The sequence below is a fragment of the Sturnira hondurensis genome, unplaced genomic scaffold, assembly GCF_014824575.4.
Source record: "Sturnira hondurensis isolate 20B ecotype Veracruz unplaced genomic scaffold, ASM1482457v3 Scaffold0010874, whole genome shotgun sequence".
NCBI classification, from domain to species: Eukaryota; Metazoa; Chordata; class Mammalia; order Chiroptera; family Phyllostomidae; genus Sturnira; species Sturnira hondurensis.
In genome coordinates this window covers 372,528-390,829 of record NW_028083505.1, presented here as the reverse complement: position 1 = coordinate 390,829, position 18,302 = coordinate 372,528, and the positions used below count along the sequence as shown (strand labels likewise).

The 18,302-nt window shown below is 49.1% G+C and overlaps 1 protein-coding gene across 1 annotated transcript in view; it reads right to left on the bottom strand.

Annotated features, from left to right (window-relative positions):
* Nucleotides 1-15,298: 15,298 nt before the first annotated feature.
* The window catches only part of TSPAN14 (tetraspanin 14), a 51,900-nt gene continuing 48,896 nt past the window's right edge, over nt 15,299-18,302 (bottom strand). Inside the window, exon 9 of the mRNA XM_037059453.1 lies at nt 15,299-18,145. Coding sequence (XP_036915348.1) covers nt 18,074-18,145 — 72 coding nt within the window. The 3' untranslated portion in view covers nt 15,299-18,073. The remainder of the gene's footprint in view (nt 18,146-18,302) is intronic.

Sequence of the window (18,302 nt, the reverse complement as noted above, 5' to 3'; positions counted from 1 at the left end):
CCAAGGGCTCAGTGAAAGTCTAGAGTGGTTTCTGCCTTGTCACCAGTTAAGCTCTGCTGAGAAATTATGGCCATAAAAATCAATAGTCTCCCTGTATGAGTGCAACGATTACTTAGATAAAGCAAGGTGAAAAAGATCCTGCTGACAATGGGAAGCAGCTGGATATGAAAGACTGGACTGAGTTTAACAAACAATTCAAGGACCTACGGAAAAATGAAAATCTTCACTGAGAACATACCTACGATGTAAGTGTGTACAGGAAGGAGCACAGCACATTCACAATCAGAAAGACCTTGTGCTATAAAGTGTTCAGTTCACCTCTGTATTAGCAAACTTCCAAGAGGACTCTGATGATCGCTGCCTTCTGGTACTCATGACCTTTTGTGACCCCTCTCAATCATATCAGGGTTAGTCTGTATGATCAAAAAAATATGCCAAAAGTGATGATCTGTCACCTTTGGGAGTATGCAGTAAAGATATCTGGGCTTCCCCGTTGAGTTGTCTCTCCCCTCTTCACTCAGAGGACCATGTTATGAGTCCCACGTGGCGAAGAACTGTGGCCTCCTATCTCCTTGCATAAGTGAGATCGGCGGAGGATCTGGTGAGGTGAGGCTGGAGACCCAGCCAACAATCTCACTCACAAGGGACTCTGAGCCAGAATCGACCAGCAAAGCTGACCCTATAACCCTCAGAATATACAAGGTCCGCCTAGAATGTATCCAGCCATGTAATATGAAAAAGAGACATTTATTGAACAAGATACAGGACACAAGAAACATTGTACATAGGGCAGTGACACCTCAGTCCCCTTCAAAGTAGCCGTCTTGGGACTTCACATAGTTCTCCCAATTGCCATCAGCTGCCCTGCCGTATTATCCTGAATCTCATCAACAAGTCTGAAATCTCTTCCCTTTCAAAGGTGATTTTAGTTTTGGGAAAATCAAGGAGTCCAAGGACATCAAAACTGGGCTGTAAGAGAGCTGAGTCACCTGGATGATTTGATGCTCCGCCCAAAACTCTGCATAAGATGTGATGCATGAGTGGGTGCACTGTCATGATGAAGGTGCCAATCACCAGCTTCCCATGGCTACAGCCTTCTGAATCATCTGACTAGTTCCACAGAAGAATGTTCACGCTTAAGACAAAATCTGACGCAAATTCGTTGTTCTACTTGCTCATTTTGAATCTGACAGCCACACAGTACACACATGCTCACTCAATAGCATCTACCACTCCCACTGACTAGGGCAGTGAGGTGGTTATTGTTCACACACACACATGCCTGTCCAGTCTACTCTCCTTGGCTGCCAGGTTACATCAATGTCACACAAGCTGTTCTCATTATATTAACAATGGCTGGACTTTTTCCAGGCAGACCTCACATATATAGTTTTAAACTGCTAAACTTCCAGGTGACTTGTTAAGCATAAAAACATACTAATAAAGCCTCAAATGAATTCATACATTTAATACAATTTCAAACCAAATCTGAAAATTAATTGGGAAGTGTAGAAGAAGCTTGATACAATGATTTCCAAGTTAGCCAAAAGAATTAACAAAAGAGAAGAGCACACAAAATAATGAGGAATGCTGAACTGTACTGCCAGTATTCAAATGTATCAAATCCAACAGTTCAGTTCTGACATAAGAACAAGCAGACTGAAGTGAGAAAGCCCAAATGCAGATCCAAATACATATGTAATTATTTAGTATATTATTGAAATGGTGGTTAATAATGGGGGGAAGGATGGATGTCCATTCAATAAGCAGAGGGGAATAACTGACCAGATACTCACCTGTTGTTGCCCTGGCCCTGCCAGGACATGCCTCAGTAGTTACGATCTCTGGGGGCTTTGTGGCACATATAAGATTAATTACTGCAACATTAGTCACTGCAGAGAAAATTTCAGAATAACTCCTGGGTTCAACAAACGGGGTTTAGCTGAGCAAACCATGGCATGTCTACAGGACAGAAGGCCTTGCGGCCATTAGAACTGGTATGTGAGCATATTCATTGGCATAAGAAGGTGGTCACACTGTATTGTTACACTAAGGGGGGGGCAAGCTGTAGAATGTTATGTGTGCTATGGCCCCAGGTTTATGCATCAAGAAAATGAATATTTTAACCCTTTCTAAGAAAATTAAGCAGATCCTATTCAAAGGAAAGGCCCGTGATCTAGAAACCTTGCTCAGCTCAGATAGGCATGTTGGGGAGGCCAGGCTGGGACAAGCTGCCACCTGAAGCTGTGGACCACCCTGCCCGAAATCTCTCTTTTTTTTTTCTAAATTGAGTCAAGATTGCTTTGTAAAATAAGTTTCAGGTCTGTGACATTATAATTCAACATCTCTATATACCACATCATGTGCTCAGCAACAAAATCTAGTTTCCATCCTTCACAATGAAATTGATCTCCTTTACCCATTCCTCTCTCCCTCCACCCTCTTCCCCACTGGTGAGCACCGACCTGTTGTCTGCCTCTAGAAGTTTGTTTCTTTTGGGGGGGACGGGGTTGTTTGTTTCATATTCCCCATGTAAGTGAACTCATACAGTATTTGTCTTTTTCTGTCTGATTTACCTCACTTAGCACAATTCCTCGGGATTCTTCCACGTTATTGCAAATGGCAGGATTTTGTCTTGATCTGACTGAGTCATATTCTATTGTATATGTGCACCACATCTTTTTCCACTCATCCATTGATGGACATGTGTCAATCAATGGATCGACTATTGTAAATAATCTTCCATATCTTGACTATTGTAAATAATGCTCCAATGAACATAGGGGCACAGACCTTTTTGAAGTAGGATTTCATCATCTTTTGGATACCCGGAAGTGGATTTGTGGGGTCATATGGTAGCTCTATTCTTAATTTTTTGAGGAACCTCCATACTGTTTTCTACAGTGGCTGCCCTAACTTACATTTCCAGCAAATCTACTTCCTAAAAATGACTGTGAACCACACGATCGTGGTTCGATTCCCAGTCGGGACACATGCCTGGGTTGCAGGCCAGTTCCCAGCAGGGGACTCACAAGAGGCAACCATACATTGATATTTCTCTCCTTCTCTCCTTCCCTTCCTCTCTAAAGATAAATAAAATCTCTAAAAAATGATATAACACACGAAACACTTTCTGTGAATAGATTTCTTATTTAGAGAGAAAAAAGGGGGAACTTTTCCAGTTCTGTAGGAACAGAGGAGAGACAAAACAGACCAGGGAGGTGCACGGGCTGCCAGGTGGATGAGTCCCTGGGATTGGCAGAGTTCATGGGAGGGCTCAGGGCTTTTGCCCCCGTGGAGTTAGTGGGATCAGAGTACCTCTAAAGAGCAAGGGCACCCACACTGACACTTGTAAACAAAAAAACAACAGCACAAACACAAACATTTATGATCATAGCTTCAGAGCCCAGGATGGCAGCCAGCCAAGCCCGACTACCTGGGAAACTTCCACAACTCCTTTACCTCCTCTGTATCTGCATGAGTCATCGGGCACAGGGCTTCTGTCAGCATTAAATGGACGCAACGAGTTACGTGAGAGTCAGCCAGGAGCATAGCGGGTGACAATGTGAGTTCTGCTTTCCTGCTCCTTAATCTGGGACCGGGTTTCTCACTAACTTGGTGAATCAAAATACCAGGCAGGGGTGGCAGGCTATGGTAGCTAATTCTGTCTGCCCAGTAAGCTTGCTCTGGTTTAAAGGGAAAAGTCCTGTGACTCGGACCTGGGATTGATACAGAAACACTGGGAGAAACTGGCTGACTTTCTACTGCAGCTGCTGACTCTTGGGCTGCTGGCACTTGTTTCCCCACAGGGAGGGAAGGTCTGTGTGCAGCAGCAGAGGACGGGATGAACACGCACAGAGAAGCAGAGACCCCATTGGAGAGACGCCCTGGCAGGGTCACGTCCATTCTGGCCCCCAAGGCCTGGATCCTCTCTAGTGTTTCACTGTCCCTCCCTGCCACAAGAACTAGTCACCCCCATTTTGCTTAACCATGTTTGAATTAAGGTCATTACAACCCGCATGTCCTGACCACTCTGGTGGCTTGGTCTCCCTATTTATCTTGCTAAGGCTGCTGCAGAGGTGGACAGAACAGACAGTAAAATGGAGAGGCACCTGGGCCACAATGGACCGAGAACGGGCCGTCTCTAAGGCCCCTCCCAGGAAGTCCTCCCAGGCCCCAGGTCTCTCTGAATGCAGGGAATCTTACTTCCTCACTGCCCTAGCCCCTCTTCCTTGGCCTCACTCTGGAAAGCCAGGGACAGTGAAGAGACATTTTCAAGGTGGGGGGGAGGGAGTCCCCTGCTCCTAGGATGCTGAGTCCCTTGTGCCTGCTGCACAGCTGAAAGAACAGGATGTTCTGAGTCCTCAGGGTGGAGGCAGATGACACAGACAGATGGCCTACCCTTGTTCTCACCCTCTGCCCCATCAACCTCTCCGGGACCCCCCAGTCCTGCTAACTAAAAAACACTACTCCCTTTGCATTCCTCTGGAATGAGGCTGCTCAGCACAATCTAATAGACTTGACTATCTCAGCCCAGGACTGATTCTTATTAACTCAAAGGGCAAGAGGCAATTCAGGGGCCCCAGATGGCAAACAAGCTTACAGAATGGCCAACATCCCTGGCAGACAAGGCAGCCGCCCACAAAGCCCTCCCAAGTTCCTCTGGTACCTACTAAAGACAGTTTGTCAGCCCTGCCAACTGTCCCTCTCAGCTGCAGAGTCAGGCTAAACCACAGGCCCCGCCCACCAGGCCCCCAAGCCATCCCGACTGACAGAAACAAGAAACAGTGCCCTTGCTCCGGTAACAGCTGAGAACCCAGTGAGCCCGTTCCCAGAGGAGGCACTCACCCACCCAGTGGAGTGCTGGGCCCTTACCCATGCTCTCCTCAGGGAAGCAACCAGAGAACTGCCAGTATTTCTTTATACAACTACTGTGTGGCAGTAGGCATTGCGCCAAGGGCTTTATTTTTATATCTCATTTAATTCTCAGAACAAGACTATGAGGCAGGCAATTTTATTATCCCAAGGCCAATTTTATTGTCAAGGTCACACAGCTGCTAATGAATCAAGGCCTTAAATCCAGGTCATGTTGAGCCCTGTCAGGTTTCTGCCCTCCCATTCCACCCCACCCCCTAGGCTCTTGTTTTGATCTGGACAGTCTTTCCAGGGCCCACGCAGCTGTGCCCACACTGCCCCAGCGTCAACCCTGGAGGGCACTGACAGGAACTCGTGTGCTGTCTGCCCCCACTGCTCACAGACCACAGCTCGGGCCCTGTGAGAGCCCATGCCTCCACCCACCGCCTCCAGCCACCCCGTGCAGCTATGTGAAGGCTCGAGGCTGTCGGCTGGCAAACCAGCCCGCTGCAGACTGGGCCTTCAGCTTTGCTGCATAGGAGGTTCCAGAAGTCAGGAAATCCAGTTCTGGTCCTCACTTCCCTAAGCTGTGGGACTTGCGGCACAGACCACTAGTGCCCTCTTCTTCCTAGGTGCACAGCTAGACACTTGCCAACTCCTTGTAGTTCAGTGTGGCTTAAGACTCCTAAGGAATGGAATGTGAACACAAATGGTATGCAGGCCACCCAGGCCCATTCCTCTTACCCAACCACCAGCTGACTAGAGTCAATTCCCAAAACCTATAGAAGGTTGTGGCTACAAGATGGAAGGAGGCTGGGTCCGTGAAAGACTGTGGAGTAGAGCATTCCTCCTCAGTCCCCCTTGTAGCCCACCAGCAACTGTGACATGAACAAGAAACAAGCATTTATTTTTCACAGCCACCCAAGTTCAGTGGGTACTGCTATGGTGGTCAGTCTGTTCTGACTCTATCCTTACACAATGGTCTTCACACTGGAGCACGCATTGGAATCCCCTGGGGCTGGTTAACACAGAATGCTAGGCTCCATCCAGCCCAGAGGTTCCGATTCTACAGATCTGGAGTGGAACCACAGAACCTGCATGTTTAACAAGTTCTCAAGCTGCTGGTTTAAGGACCACACTCTGAGAACCACTGGACTCTTGGCTATGCCGCAGTGCTGGAATTGCTCTCTCCGTTTCACTGAGGAAACGTTCAGTTCCTGGCTCCTTCATTTGCACTGTGCTGCCCTCATACTGTGCCACATCGTCGTCGTGTGCCCTGCACCTGCCCACGTTCCTGCTCATGGTGTCCTGCACGTTAGTGTCATCAGAGGGAAGGGACATTCCCCGGAGTGGAGAGCATGGGCTATAAACCCAGCTCTGCCACTCAGCAGCTGTCCTGGTAAGGCAAGTTCTGTTCTGACCCTGGGCGAGTGCAGTTTCCACCATGTAAAATGGAGAAAATAGGGTTAGTTCTCTCCTGTTACCTCAATCCCACACCTACACTACCAGCCCAAACGTGCTGGGCCCACAAGAGTTGTTAATGAGAAGGCTGGACTGTCACACTTTAGTGGCAGCTACTTAGGATTAAACAAAAGAACTCTGGTCCTAGACGCCCCCGTTCCAGCCTCGCCCATGAGAACCAGAGTGGACACTCACCTTGCTGCCTCCAAGGTCAGTGGCTGACATCTATCTTGGTGCAGCCTTGGGGAAGGACAAAGGGTGTGGGGTGAAAACAAAGACCTTTGCCAGGAATAGGGGTTGTGTTGCAAGGAGGAAGAGGGGAGAGTTCATCAGCCAGGGGCTGGTGACACCCACACTCCAGTTTCTTAGAACTTCTATTACAGACTCTTCCACGTGGGTTTACCGCCAAAATCCTCCCACTCCTGCAGCGCCCCAGAATCACTCAGAGATCCGCAAAAGGGAGGTAAATTCACTGCAAAATGCAATTATGCTTGAGATTTGAACTCACACATCATAAACAACAGGAGTTCCAGGAACTGAACAGAAGAAAAAGGGAGAATAACACCAAAATCTGTCATGACAGTTGTTCTAGGGAGATGTTAAGGTGTCTTGGTTAGGAACCAAGATGGTCAAGATGGCAGTGTAGCCCTGGCTAGTGTGGCTCTGTGGCTTGAGTGCTGGCCTGTGAACCAAAGGATCACTGGTTCGATTCCTACTCAGGGCACATGCCTGGGCCTGGGGCCAGGTCCCCAGTAGGAAGCGCTGGAGAGGCAGCCACACATTGATATTGCTCTCCCTCTCTTTCTCCCTGCCTTCCTCTCTCTCTAAAAATAAATAAAATGTTCTTTAAAAGTTAAAAAAAAAGATGGCAGTGTAGGTAAATGTGGCTTGCCTCCTTGTACAAACACATCAAAATTACAACTAAACTATAGACCGATCATCCTTCAGAACCATCAGAAATTGAGCTGAATGGAAGTCCTACAACTACAGAATTAAAGAAGAAACCGCACTGAGACTGGTAGGAGGGGCGGAGATGTGGAACAGGCTGGGCCAGCACCCGTGAGTGGCAGATAAAAATCGGGAGGGATATATCAGGAGCAAGAGGTCCCAGCCCCACCCCATGCTCCCCAGGAATCCCAGGCAGTTCCTCTTAAAGGGCCTGTGCACAGACTCTCTCAGACTCACTCCCTCTGAGCTCCTGTGTGAGGGCTGCAGACCGAAAGGCATCAGACATCTGGGGAAGAACTGAACTGTCCAGCATCAGTGGGGCAGCATTCTCCTTAAGAGACGTGATAGCAAAGTCCATTGTTCCTTTTCTGAAAACCCCACCTGACACAGAGCCACAGAGCCAGGAGGCAGACACCATATCTGAGACTCCCTCAACCTGGCTCACACTGTTTGCCCCACTCCGGTGATTCTCTGAGGGCCCCACCCAAGTTGCAGGCCTACCCAAGCTGTTTCCAGGGGCTTTTCCTTATGAATGGCTTGTATTGATCCATGTTTCAGATTTTCCTAAATTCTCTCAAGCAAGCAGCCTCTGGCATCAGCAAGCCCCATATATCCCACTAAGTTGCCCCAGGCCTGGCATTAGCAGCAGTCAGCCTTGGTTCACAGTTTGGCCTTTCCTGGCACCTTCAAGCCCATTACAAGTAGCCATTAGCTACAAAGTAGCAGCCACACTTTGTAGCTAATGCTGCATGACACAAGACAGACCACAGGAAGTGGCTGACCTTGCACATACTAATAGCAATCAAGTCTCAACTACAAGAGGAGGAGATACACAGCCCATGTGACAGGCAGAGCTTGAATACCCAGCTTGGGTAAATAGGGGAGGCTATTGTGGGGGCCCGCCAGGCCATAAGGGGACCAAGGACAGAGTTCTCCACTGTGAGAATGGTGGATGAACTTGGTTTCTGGTCCCTGGAGCCGGCGGGTACCTTGACACTTTCCTAACCTTCTAGTTCCCAGCCTTGAAAGACACAACAAGACCCTGGCGCAGGTGTCATGTTCCCAGATGGTTATGAGAACTTCTTGCCCTTTTGATAGCTTAAGGGAGTGCTCGAACTTTGAAAAACAACATTGTTTCTAGTTCCCTGCAGTCTTGCTTTAGGCATTAACAGTTTGTATTTAAGACAGCTGTTCCTTGAATAAATTCGCCATTTTGCCAGCAGAGCTTATGGTCCTCTCCATTTTTTTAAGTCCCTCGCCTCACCTCGTGACCACGCTTGCTGCAGCGGGCTGCAGCAGGCTATGCCATTGGACCCTACAGAACACTTACTACATTAAACCACTCTATCAAGCATGGGAGACATAGCAGTTCTTCCTAATACATAGAAACAAACACAGGGAGGCTGCCAAAATGAGGAAACAAAGAAACACAGCCCAAATGAAAGAACAGATCAAAACTCCAGAAAAAAGAACTAAACAAAATGAAGATGAGCAATCTATCAGATGCAGAGTTCAAAACACTGGCTATAAGGATGCTCAAGGAACTTAGTGAGGACCTCAACAACACAAAAAAAGATCTAGTCAGAAATGAAGGATATAGTAATTGAAATAAAGAACACTTTATAGGGAATCAACAGTAGAGTGGATGAAGCCAAGAATCAAATCAGAGATCTGGAACATAAGGAAGCAAAAAAACCCAACCAAGCAGAATAGCAAAAAGAAAAAAGAATTTAAAAAAGGAGGGATAGTGTAAGAAGCCCCTGGGGCAACTTCAAGCCTAGCAGCATTTGCAACATAGGGGTGCCAGGAAGACAAGAGGAAGAGCAAGAAATTGGAAACTTGTTTGAAAAAATAATGAAAGAAAACTTCCATAACTTGTTGAAGGAAATAGACATACAAGTCCAGGAGGCATAGAGAGTCCCAAACAAGATGGACCCTAAGAGGCCCAATTCAAAACACATCATAATTAAAATGCTAAATGTTAAACACAAAGAGAGAGAACCTTAAAAGCAGTTAGTTACCTACAAGGGAGCCCCCATAAAACTATCAGCTGACTTCTTAAAAGAAACTTTGCAGGCTAGGAGGTATTGGCAAGAAATATCCAAAGGAATAAAAAGTAAGGAACTATAACCAAGGTTACTTTACCCGGCAAAGAAGTCATTTAGAAATAAAAAAACAGATAAAGAGCTTCCCAGACAAGAAACAGCTAGAGTTCATCATCACCAAACCATTATTATATGAAATGTTAAAGGGTCTTCTTTAAGAAGATCAAAAATATGAACAATAAAATGGCAATAAATACACATCTATCAACAATTGGATCTAAAAAACAAAATATACAAGCAGAACAGAATCAGAGATACAAAGTTCTTTTTGTTGGCTGCCAGATGGGAGCCGGGTCAGGGGGATGAGTGAAAAAGGTGAACGGGTTAAGAAGTACGAAAAGTTAGTTACAGAATAGTCATGGGGATGTAAAGTACAACATAGGGACTGGAGTAGCCAAAGAACATACACGCAGGACCCATGGGCATGGACAATGATGTGGGGATTGCCTAAAAGAGTTGGGGGCAAGTGCTAGGTGGATGGGGTCAAAAGGGGAAATTTTGAGACAACTATAATAGCATAAACAATAAAATGTAATAAAAAATAGATCTCACCCTCGCTCATGTGGCTTAATGGGTTGAGCAATGGTCTGTGAACCAAAAGGTCACCAATTTAGTTCCAGGTCAGGGAACATGACTGGTTTGCAGGCCCAGTTGGTGCCATGCCAGAGGCATTCAGTTGTTTTCTTGTACATCAGTGTTTCTCTCCCTCTTTTTCTGCCTCCCTCTCCCTCTAAGAAATAAATTTTTATTAAAAAAATGTTAAAGACCTCTCGGTTAGATGAAAGGTTTAACTTTTGTAATAGGTGACTTGATGTGCTATTGACTACGGAGTTGATGTCTGTCCTCAGAGCCCAATGGGTGGATGGTGGTGCCTTCAGTTGAGGAAGACAGGAGAAGCAGGTTGGGTTATGGGTGATATCTGGGGTCGGGGAACAGAAGAAAAATTCAATTTTAGATTCAGTGGCTGAGGTGTCCATAGGAGGGGACAGGGATACAGTCGAAAGCAGCTTTGCTGACAGCGAGGCTCTCTAGGCAGCAGACGGCCTGCATCACGCATCCATTCACTACTGAGAGGGCAGCGGTGCCTCCAGGGCGCCTCCCACAATGGCTGCCCCTTATCCAAGGCACCTGGCAGATACCCTGGCCCCCAGACCCCACTTTACAGTAGGAGATTGGCTCCTCTGGATTCATTGCTAAGGTCCTGTTTTAAAAAGTGAGTTCTGCCAGGTGGACAAGGAGTGTAAGGAAGTTTGGATAAGCAGAACAGATTCTGGGTACGTCCGGTGGAAAACAACGCATTGTTTAGAGCACACCCTTCCACTTATCTGATTCTGATTGAGACTTTCGTCGCCTTTGAGCTCTTTTACAACTAAGCCGTAGAGTTCACGGGAAACAGTCCTCGTCTATGGGCACGCCTTTAGCCTATCCTAATGAGGCTCAATTGCCCTCTCCCCACTCCTGGGGAAAAAAACAAAAATGGCAGTCTCTTCCTTCACCCCAGAGAGGTTCCCTGTGATTTCTCCTTTACACTCATTGTTAGTCTTACTAGCTCCTTCCTTTAATTAATGAATTAAATAAAATACTTCATGTATGCATATATATTTATGTAAGTATATACACACACACACACACATATATATCTGGAAAATTATCTCTAACAGGGCACAGAAAGGATTACTGCCTCTCAGAAAAGGAAAGACTTGCCGTGGCCTCTGCACGCTCAGCCCCATCCATAGAACCCCAACAGGAAGGGGTTCGCAAACTTCCAGGGCAGGGCGCTCGGTCCCTCCCACAGGCCACTCCACTTCTTTTCATATTGGACCACAGCTGTGCAGATTTTAAAAAGCAGAAAAGAAAATCAGGTGTAAAACTAAAAGAAAACACATTCCACCCTACCATCACTACAGATGAAAGACTGCTGGTACCCAAAGCATCATCTACAAACAGGGCCAGCAACCCTGAGCTGTTTGCACAGGGAGGAGAGAGGACATGTGGGCTGGGTGTTGCCACCAAGGTGAGATCATTGGGCTCACACTGCCTTAGAACAGAACCTGGATGGAGACACTGTGTACCCAGCTGACTTCCCGAACTTTGAGGGACTTCCAGCATGTTTCTATACATGAAAGATTTTTTCCCCAGTTGTGGAGGGAGGCATGGGCCAGCCCCATGCAGGCTCATGCATTTGTCTCTCTCACACACATACACACCCCGCCACCCTGCATCCAAACATGATGTCCTGCCATTTTCAGAACATGTGTAATGCCTGTTTCCAGGCCCTTTTCTCTTTCCAAGCTCCTCTAACCTAACCCCCTTTCTCCCCAAACCACCCCTCCTGGGCCTCTCAAAGGCAGGCTGTGGCCCCTCTGCTGGCTCCCGTGGACTGGTCTCTGCAGACAGCCCTGGGCCCCTTGGCAGGTAAGGGCCACTCTGGAGGCTCCAGGGATAACTTCTCGGGTTGTGCTGGTTTGCCGCCTCCCCAGTCTTGTGACACAGAAAGCATACCGATCTTGAACTCCAAATCCCTGTGGAGGCTCCCCATAGACCCCAAAGCCTTCTTCCTTAAAAAACACAAAAACAAAGAAGTGGGTCATTTATTTCAGCTTGAGCTACATCACATGTAACCCAGGTCGCTCAGCCCCAAGGGAAGTGATAGATACTGGTAAAACCTCTTCAATAATCACATTAGCAAGAACATTCGGGACGTATACTAAGTAATCTGGTCCTACAATAAAATGCTTTACCCACCTCACCTCATTTAGTCCTTGAAACAGCCCCAGGTGGGAGTATTTTTATCACCATTGTATGAAAAAGACTTAAAGAGGTTAAACGACTTGCCAAAGGCCACAGGGCTGGTGAGTGACTGAGGAGTCAATACCAGCTTTCAAGTTTACCAGCTCTTCCGTTTGTATTCATCTCATACTCGTGAAACCCATGAAATAAAGATAATTATCTCCACTTTGCCAAGGTAGAAACTGAGGCACCGAGGTTTCTGGGGTGTTTTTGAGCCCAAGCTCAAACTTAGGCTCAGCGCTCTTCCCACCCCAGTGCAGGCTCTAACCCAAAGGACTCTGCCTGGCACCAGAGGAAATGGAAGATCCCTCCACTGTCCCATCCCTGTGTCCGCTGGGAAGGCACCCTCACAGAGCTGTGACCGCCCCACTCCCTTCCACACTTACTCCGAGGCCACCAGACATGGGGCATGTGCATGGCTCTCAGGGGAAGTGGCCCTGCAGGCAGGTCGAGCCCAACGGGGGGAGTGCCCTTCTCCAGGAGCAGCAGCAGCCCAGCCGCCAGGGGCAGGCAGTGAGCTGTCTGGACCCCAAGCCCCATCACAGGGCACTAGGGCATTCGATGAGATAAGGCTTCTCCCAACCCCACAAAGGCCACATCCTGGAACTACAGCCAGGCTGGCAGGCGTGACCTGTGCAACCTCGGGGGCGGCACTGAACCTCAAGTCTGTGTCCTCACCTATGGGTGAGGATGCCACCCTAACTTACTCTCCCACATGACTGGCCCTCTCCCAAGACTGAGAGGCCTTGTCCCCTCCCGAGGCCCAGAACCAGCCCACAGGTGCTCAGGGCACACTCCCCACACACCAGCTATGGCTTAGCCCTGATGATCTGCTCATTACATCATCAGCCCACCATCCTGGAGAACTTTAAAAACAAGTTTTCCTTACAAACCCTCCTCAGAAGTAATCTCAATAATAAAACACCATTGGGTTTTTATAAGCACTTGCAAGAGTAAACCAACTAAAACACCATCCACAGAAGCAGGACAGGTTGTTGGCAGCCTCCCCGGTGTTCATCCCCTTCACCAGGGGCCTGTTTCCCTGCCACGTGGTCCTTCCCTCGATGGCTACACCTTCGTGCTGTCCCCATCAGTGGGGCCCGAGGGTGACCCTGGAGGGTTTCTCCTCCCTCTGCCTGGAGTGATGAAAACACAGTGGAAGGCAGAGCAGGAACAAGGAAACCAGATCCTGCTGGCGTCACGGAGCCTCTCAGATCAAGCCAACCCTGAAACTCATCCCACCGCTGGACTTTCCAGTTTCAGGAGCCAAACACCTCCCCTCATTGTTTAGGCTTGAACTGGGTTCCCGTCACCTGGGACTGTACACACACTCCCCCGCACAGAGCGAGGCTCCCTCGCTGTGGCAGTCCTGCAGGGACAGCGTGACCACGGGAATGTGCCCCGGATGGGGGTGTGCCAATGGAGAAACAGGTCTGAGACACATTAAGTAAAATGCATTGCAGAAAACTTGTAAAACATGATTCTCCTTTGTGTGAAAGACATCTGAATGTGTGTGGGTATTTTCTGGAAGGGAACCGAATGGCGGCTGCCTCTGGGGAACAGAAGACGTACTTTACACTCTCCTATGCTTAAATTGCTTTTACTTATACATTAAAAAAAAAGACTTAGTTTAAGTCTTTTGAGGTGATAAAATTACAGTCCAAGGTGATAATTTATTTTGGTACTTATTCAACCATGCTTTTGAAGCCCCTGCTGAAAAATGAGATGCAGAGCACAGGAAGAAAAGAGGGAAGAAATAATCGTCTCAGACCTTTGTCAGGAATACTTACTTCCTCCTTCTCTGTGGCTGGGATCTCTCAAATTGCTGATTTCACCAGAAGAGGATTTACTTAAAGATATCCTTCACTTTTTCTTCCTCCTGAAGTTGTACCACAGTCCCCAATCTACAGTGCCCACTTCAGGGTTTTCTGGGGCACCCTGGAGACCCCCAAAGCATTTTCAGAATGAACATACCTTTATTGTAGCCTTTGAGGAAAAACCGGTCGTGCTGACTTAATAAGGAACTAAAAAGGCCCTGAAGTGTACAGGTCTGTGGATTTTTGGAGGTGCACCCAAGCGAATGAGGACAGTGCAGCAAGAAGCCCAGTCTGCCCTGGGCGGCTGGGCAGCGCCCACTTAGAGGACAGACACAAGAGAAGCACCCCTACCAAGCTCCATCCCTGAGGACAGTTAGCACAGTTTAGGGGCAGATGACCTAAAATCCCAGTGGCCTGTGGACAGACCTCCAGTGTGACCCTTGAGCTGAAAAGGTGAAGGTTACACTGTCACCCCATTCACCTGGTACAGCTGAGGGCACTGGCCCACTAGGCGGCAGTGCCAAGCCGATGACCCCTGAGCAGGCCCTTCCCAGGACAGTCTCCCAGGAAAGCACTTGGGTGCCAGGACTACTGCAACAGACCCTCCCCTTTCTCTGACCCTCTGCGGTCCACACTGAGGCTGCTGGCCACGAACACATCCAGTGGCCTGCTGCTGGGCCGGAGTTCCTCTCTCCTCTGCGGGCCTCCGATCCAGACTCTGGGGAGCTCTCCCCTGGGGATCCCTAAGGTCACAGAGGCAGCCACTGTACAGCAAGTTATCTCCCAGAGAAAAGGCTGTGTCTGAACTCTCACCACTCTGCACAGAAAGCCCTCTTGCTTTGCAGAGCAGGGAGCTGGCTGCCCAGAGCCAGGGCCTCCAGTGCAGGGTGGGGCTGAGCTACTTGGGGCCAACATCATGCTCTTCCCCATAGTCCCCCGAAACAAAACTCAGCCCCCAAATCTAGGTATAGAGGCAGGGATCAGCACTCTGGCTTTCTTTAAATGCCTGTCACCTGCCAGAGCCCAATTAACAGGACAATCTTCAGGAAATCTTCTCAGGCTTGCCCTTGCTGTGGTTCTGCTCAGCAGGAGCCAATCAGAGCTTCAGAATTCAGGACTGGCAGGTACCAAACCTCCCATTTTATTTGCAGGTACAGGATCTGGGGCAAGGCTTCCAAATCCTTGGCAGTAACTTACCTTTCTCCAAGTCTCAGGTTTGGGGCACAAAAACGGCTTCCTCTGAGCTGTTCTGGTGACTGAACAAGTTTATTTACCATTAGGGGCTCTGAGCTCTTTCTGTGTTCCAGAAAGTTTCTTTATCCATTGATTTTTATTATTATAGTAGGGAAACTCCGCACAGGTTTCTCCTGCACCTGTACAGATGGTTTTCCTGCCAGCACCCAACCCTGCCCTGTGGGCAGTGGGAGCCCTGGAGACTGGTGAGCAGGGCAACGGCAGGTGTTGACAATGATGGGTGGGAGAAGGTCAGGGAGCTGGCAAGCCTGGGTCACAGAAGTGCGAGATTCTAAGGAGGGGATGGCCCAGAGTGTCAGGCACTGAAAAGACCAGTGAGGCGCTGAGTTTAGTAACATGGTGAACAGCAGAGGGGACATGCGGAGGTCCTACCCTGGCCTCCACCCCAGTCTGAGAGGACAGGGGTGGGTGGGATTCAGGGAAGGCTGGTGGGGAGTGCAGACAGAGCCCACGTTTGTTGGAAACCCCCATGTATGCACCACTAACCCTAGGCTTCTTTACTACTCTCATCCAACTACTCAGTCAGATGCGATGGCTAAAAATGGCCCAAAAGTTGTATAAACTAATTGGAAAACAAACCCAACTCTAGACTATCCCCGTGAACTAGGCTGTGACCTGTGAAAAGACTTGCAAGGGGCCCAACCCACCAGGTCTACCTGGATAAAGGGAAGCGGAGCCGTCCAGGAGCTGTTGGCACCCACACATTGGCAGGCAGGGTCTGGGGCCATCAACTTCCTTCTGGGCAGGCTGGGTCAGAGGTACCTGGTGATGGTGGCATTAGCCCCCACCACAGATAGGCCAGCAGGTCCAGTTCCAACTCAGTGTCTCCAAGCTATTTTGCCTGGATCACACTGCCTGGGGCTGGACGGAGATGACCTAAAATAACACTTCCTCTGAGGCCTATGGAGTCGAAGTTCTGCCTGTGCTTCTAGCTGGGCAGTGCTAGGCCGCAAGCCAGCTCGTGCCAGTTGCAATCTCCACACAAAGGACAGATGATTGAAAGAGGCTCAGAATCTACAACAAACCACTTGATAAAATGCATCTCAGATGTGCCGATTATGGACGGCCTTTACCCGCTGACCTCCTGCCACGTCTCACCACCTTATCCCGCTGGTTCCGAGTTTGCCACCGAGATACTTTAATGCCATCTTGATGTGAAGCCAAAACAAAAACCACCAAAACAACAGCATTATTATAAAGATATATTCCATAAAAGAGTTTGGCAGTCGAAGAAAAGCATCACACTTTCTAAAAACACAAACATTCTTCTTCACCTAGTCTACAGAAAAAATTGTAAAAGGAAAAATATAACAATATTATCAACAAACACTCACCAGTATACACCACACTAGCATGTACACGTCAGCACGTCATTGAAGGTAGTGCTCATCCCTGAACAATGAGGACAGGACGTGTACGAGATCCAGAAAAGCATTAGAAAGCAGCCCAGCCCAAGATGCACAGATGCTCAGCTACCCCTGGGGGGCACCGTACACAAGACAGACTTCATTTCTAAGAACAAGCCCAGAATAGCCCTGACAGGAAGAAGGGTGGACATGGTGACCACAGATATCCCAGTCAGGGAGGAGGGAGTCACCTCAAAAGTGAGCAAAAAGATGTCCTGAGCTTCTCCACAGCTGCAGGCCCGGGTCTGTGGCTTGGCACAGGGGCCTGGCCACAGAGCTTCTCTCTCTAGGGACAGGCAATGCCAGGCTGACCAGCTGGCCCTTGGCATATGGCCTCAAGAGAAGCACTGACTAAAGGGTTCAGGGTGGCTGTCTCCGGCCACGTTCCTCAGCCTTGCAGTGGAGGAAGGGTCAGTATTCAAGTTCCAGGTGACGGTTTCAGTAGCACCAAGACCAGGAGACAGTGAGGCCAAGCTGGAGAAGGCAGTGTGTGCACCGCGGGTGCACAAAGAGTGCATATGTGGCCCTGGGTTGTTAGGGACGGGAAGGAGAAGTTGATGGGGTTGGTCCTGGAGACACTCCAAGGAACTAAAAGAGATGACTTCGGTCCCAGACACAATGTAAGGCTGCCTAGAGGAGAATGCCAGAGGAAATGAAGAGATGGCGTGAGAACATTCTTACCCCTATAAATAAACTATTTACACATAATAAAAAAAGGAGAGCCCACTCGCAGAGAAGAACCATGCCCACGGTCCCCCTTGTGCCTTCAGGGCGTAATGCTATGGAGACTGGGGGCAGTTCTCAGCCGGAGAGCAGCAGCCAGGCACCCTGCACCCCAGTCCATGCACTGGCTCAGGCTCACTTCGCTTGGACATGGCTGAGGATCCTGCAAACACTGGACTCATGCAGACACTGCAGAGCACCCCTCATCCTCCGAGGTCCACTTGCTCCCCTCCCCTCCTTAGTTACAGGCAGCACCCCTAGGCTGCTGGAAGAAGTCTGGTCCATGCCTGCTAGTCCCTCGCCCATGTCCTATTCACAAAAGACATGGCTGCCCCTGGGGCCAACCCCAATGTCGAGAGTGGGGAGGAGGCCAGGGCACTCTGTGGATACACTTGGGCTCTGGGGGACTGAGTCAAACCCTCCCTGCAGCCACAGGCGCCAGCTGTCCCTCAGTGACCACCCCCACCTAAAGACATTCTGTCTGTGCATAGACCCCAGCAGGGATCTTGGTCACAAGTTCCTCCAGTTACAAAGAGGCCTCTTGGTCTGCAGCACCAGCAAGCAAGATCAAAGAGGTCACATGACACTGATGCTGAAGACAGGGTGCTGGCTCTGGTGAGGGGCGTCCGCTGCTCTCCCTCTGGATGTAGAGTTGACGGCAGCGGAGGGCTCTGGCCTCCAGTGTGGCTCAGCTCTGCTCACTCCTCTCGGCTCTTTAGAAGTGATGGCCAGCCTTCACTGCCTCGATGTCTGAGATCAGGGTCTTTGCCAGGAAGATGCCAAATATCTGAAACCAGGCCAGCAGAGGCAGTGGCCATCAGTGTTGGAACAAAGGAAGGGGCAGGCTCAGAGGGCAAGGCCGTGCGGGGTGCCCTGCAACCCCTTCCCACCGCACAGAGACTGAGGACACTGTTAAGAGTAACCGCCAAGCGCGTGGCAATACA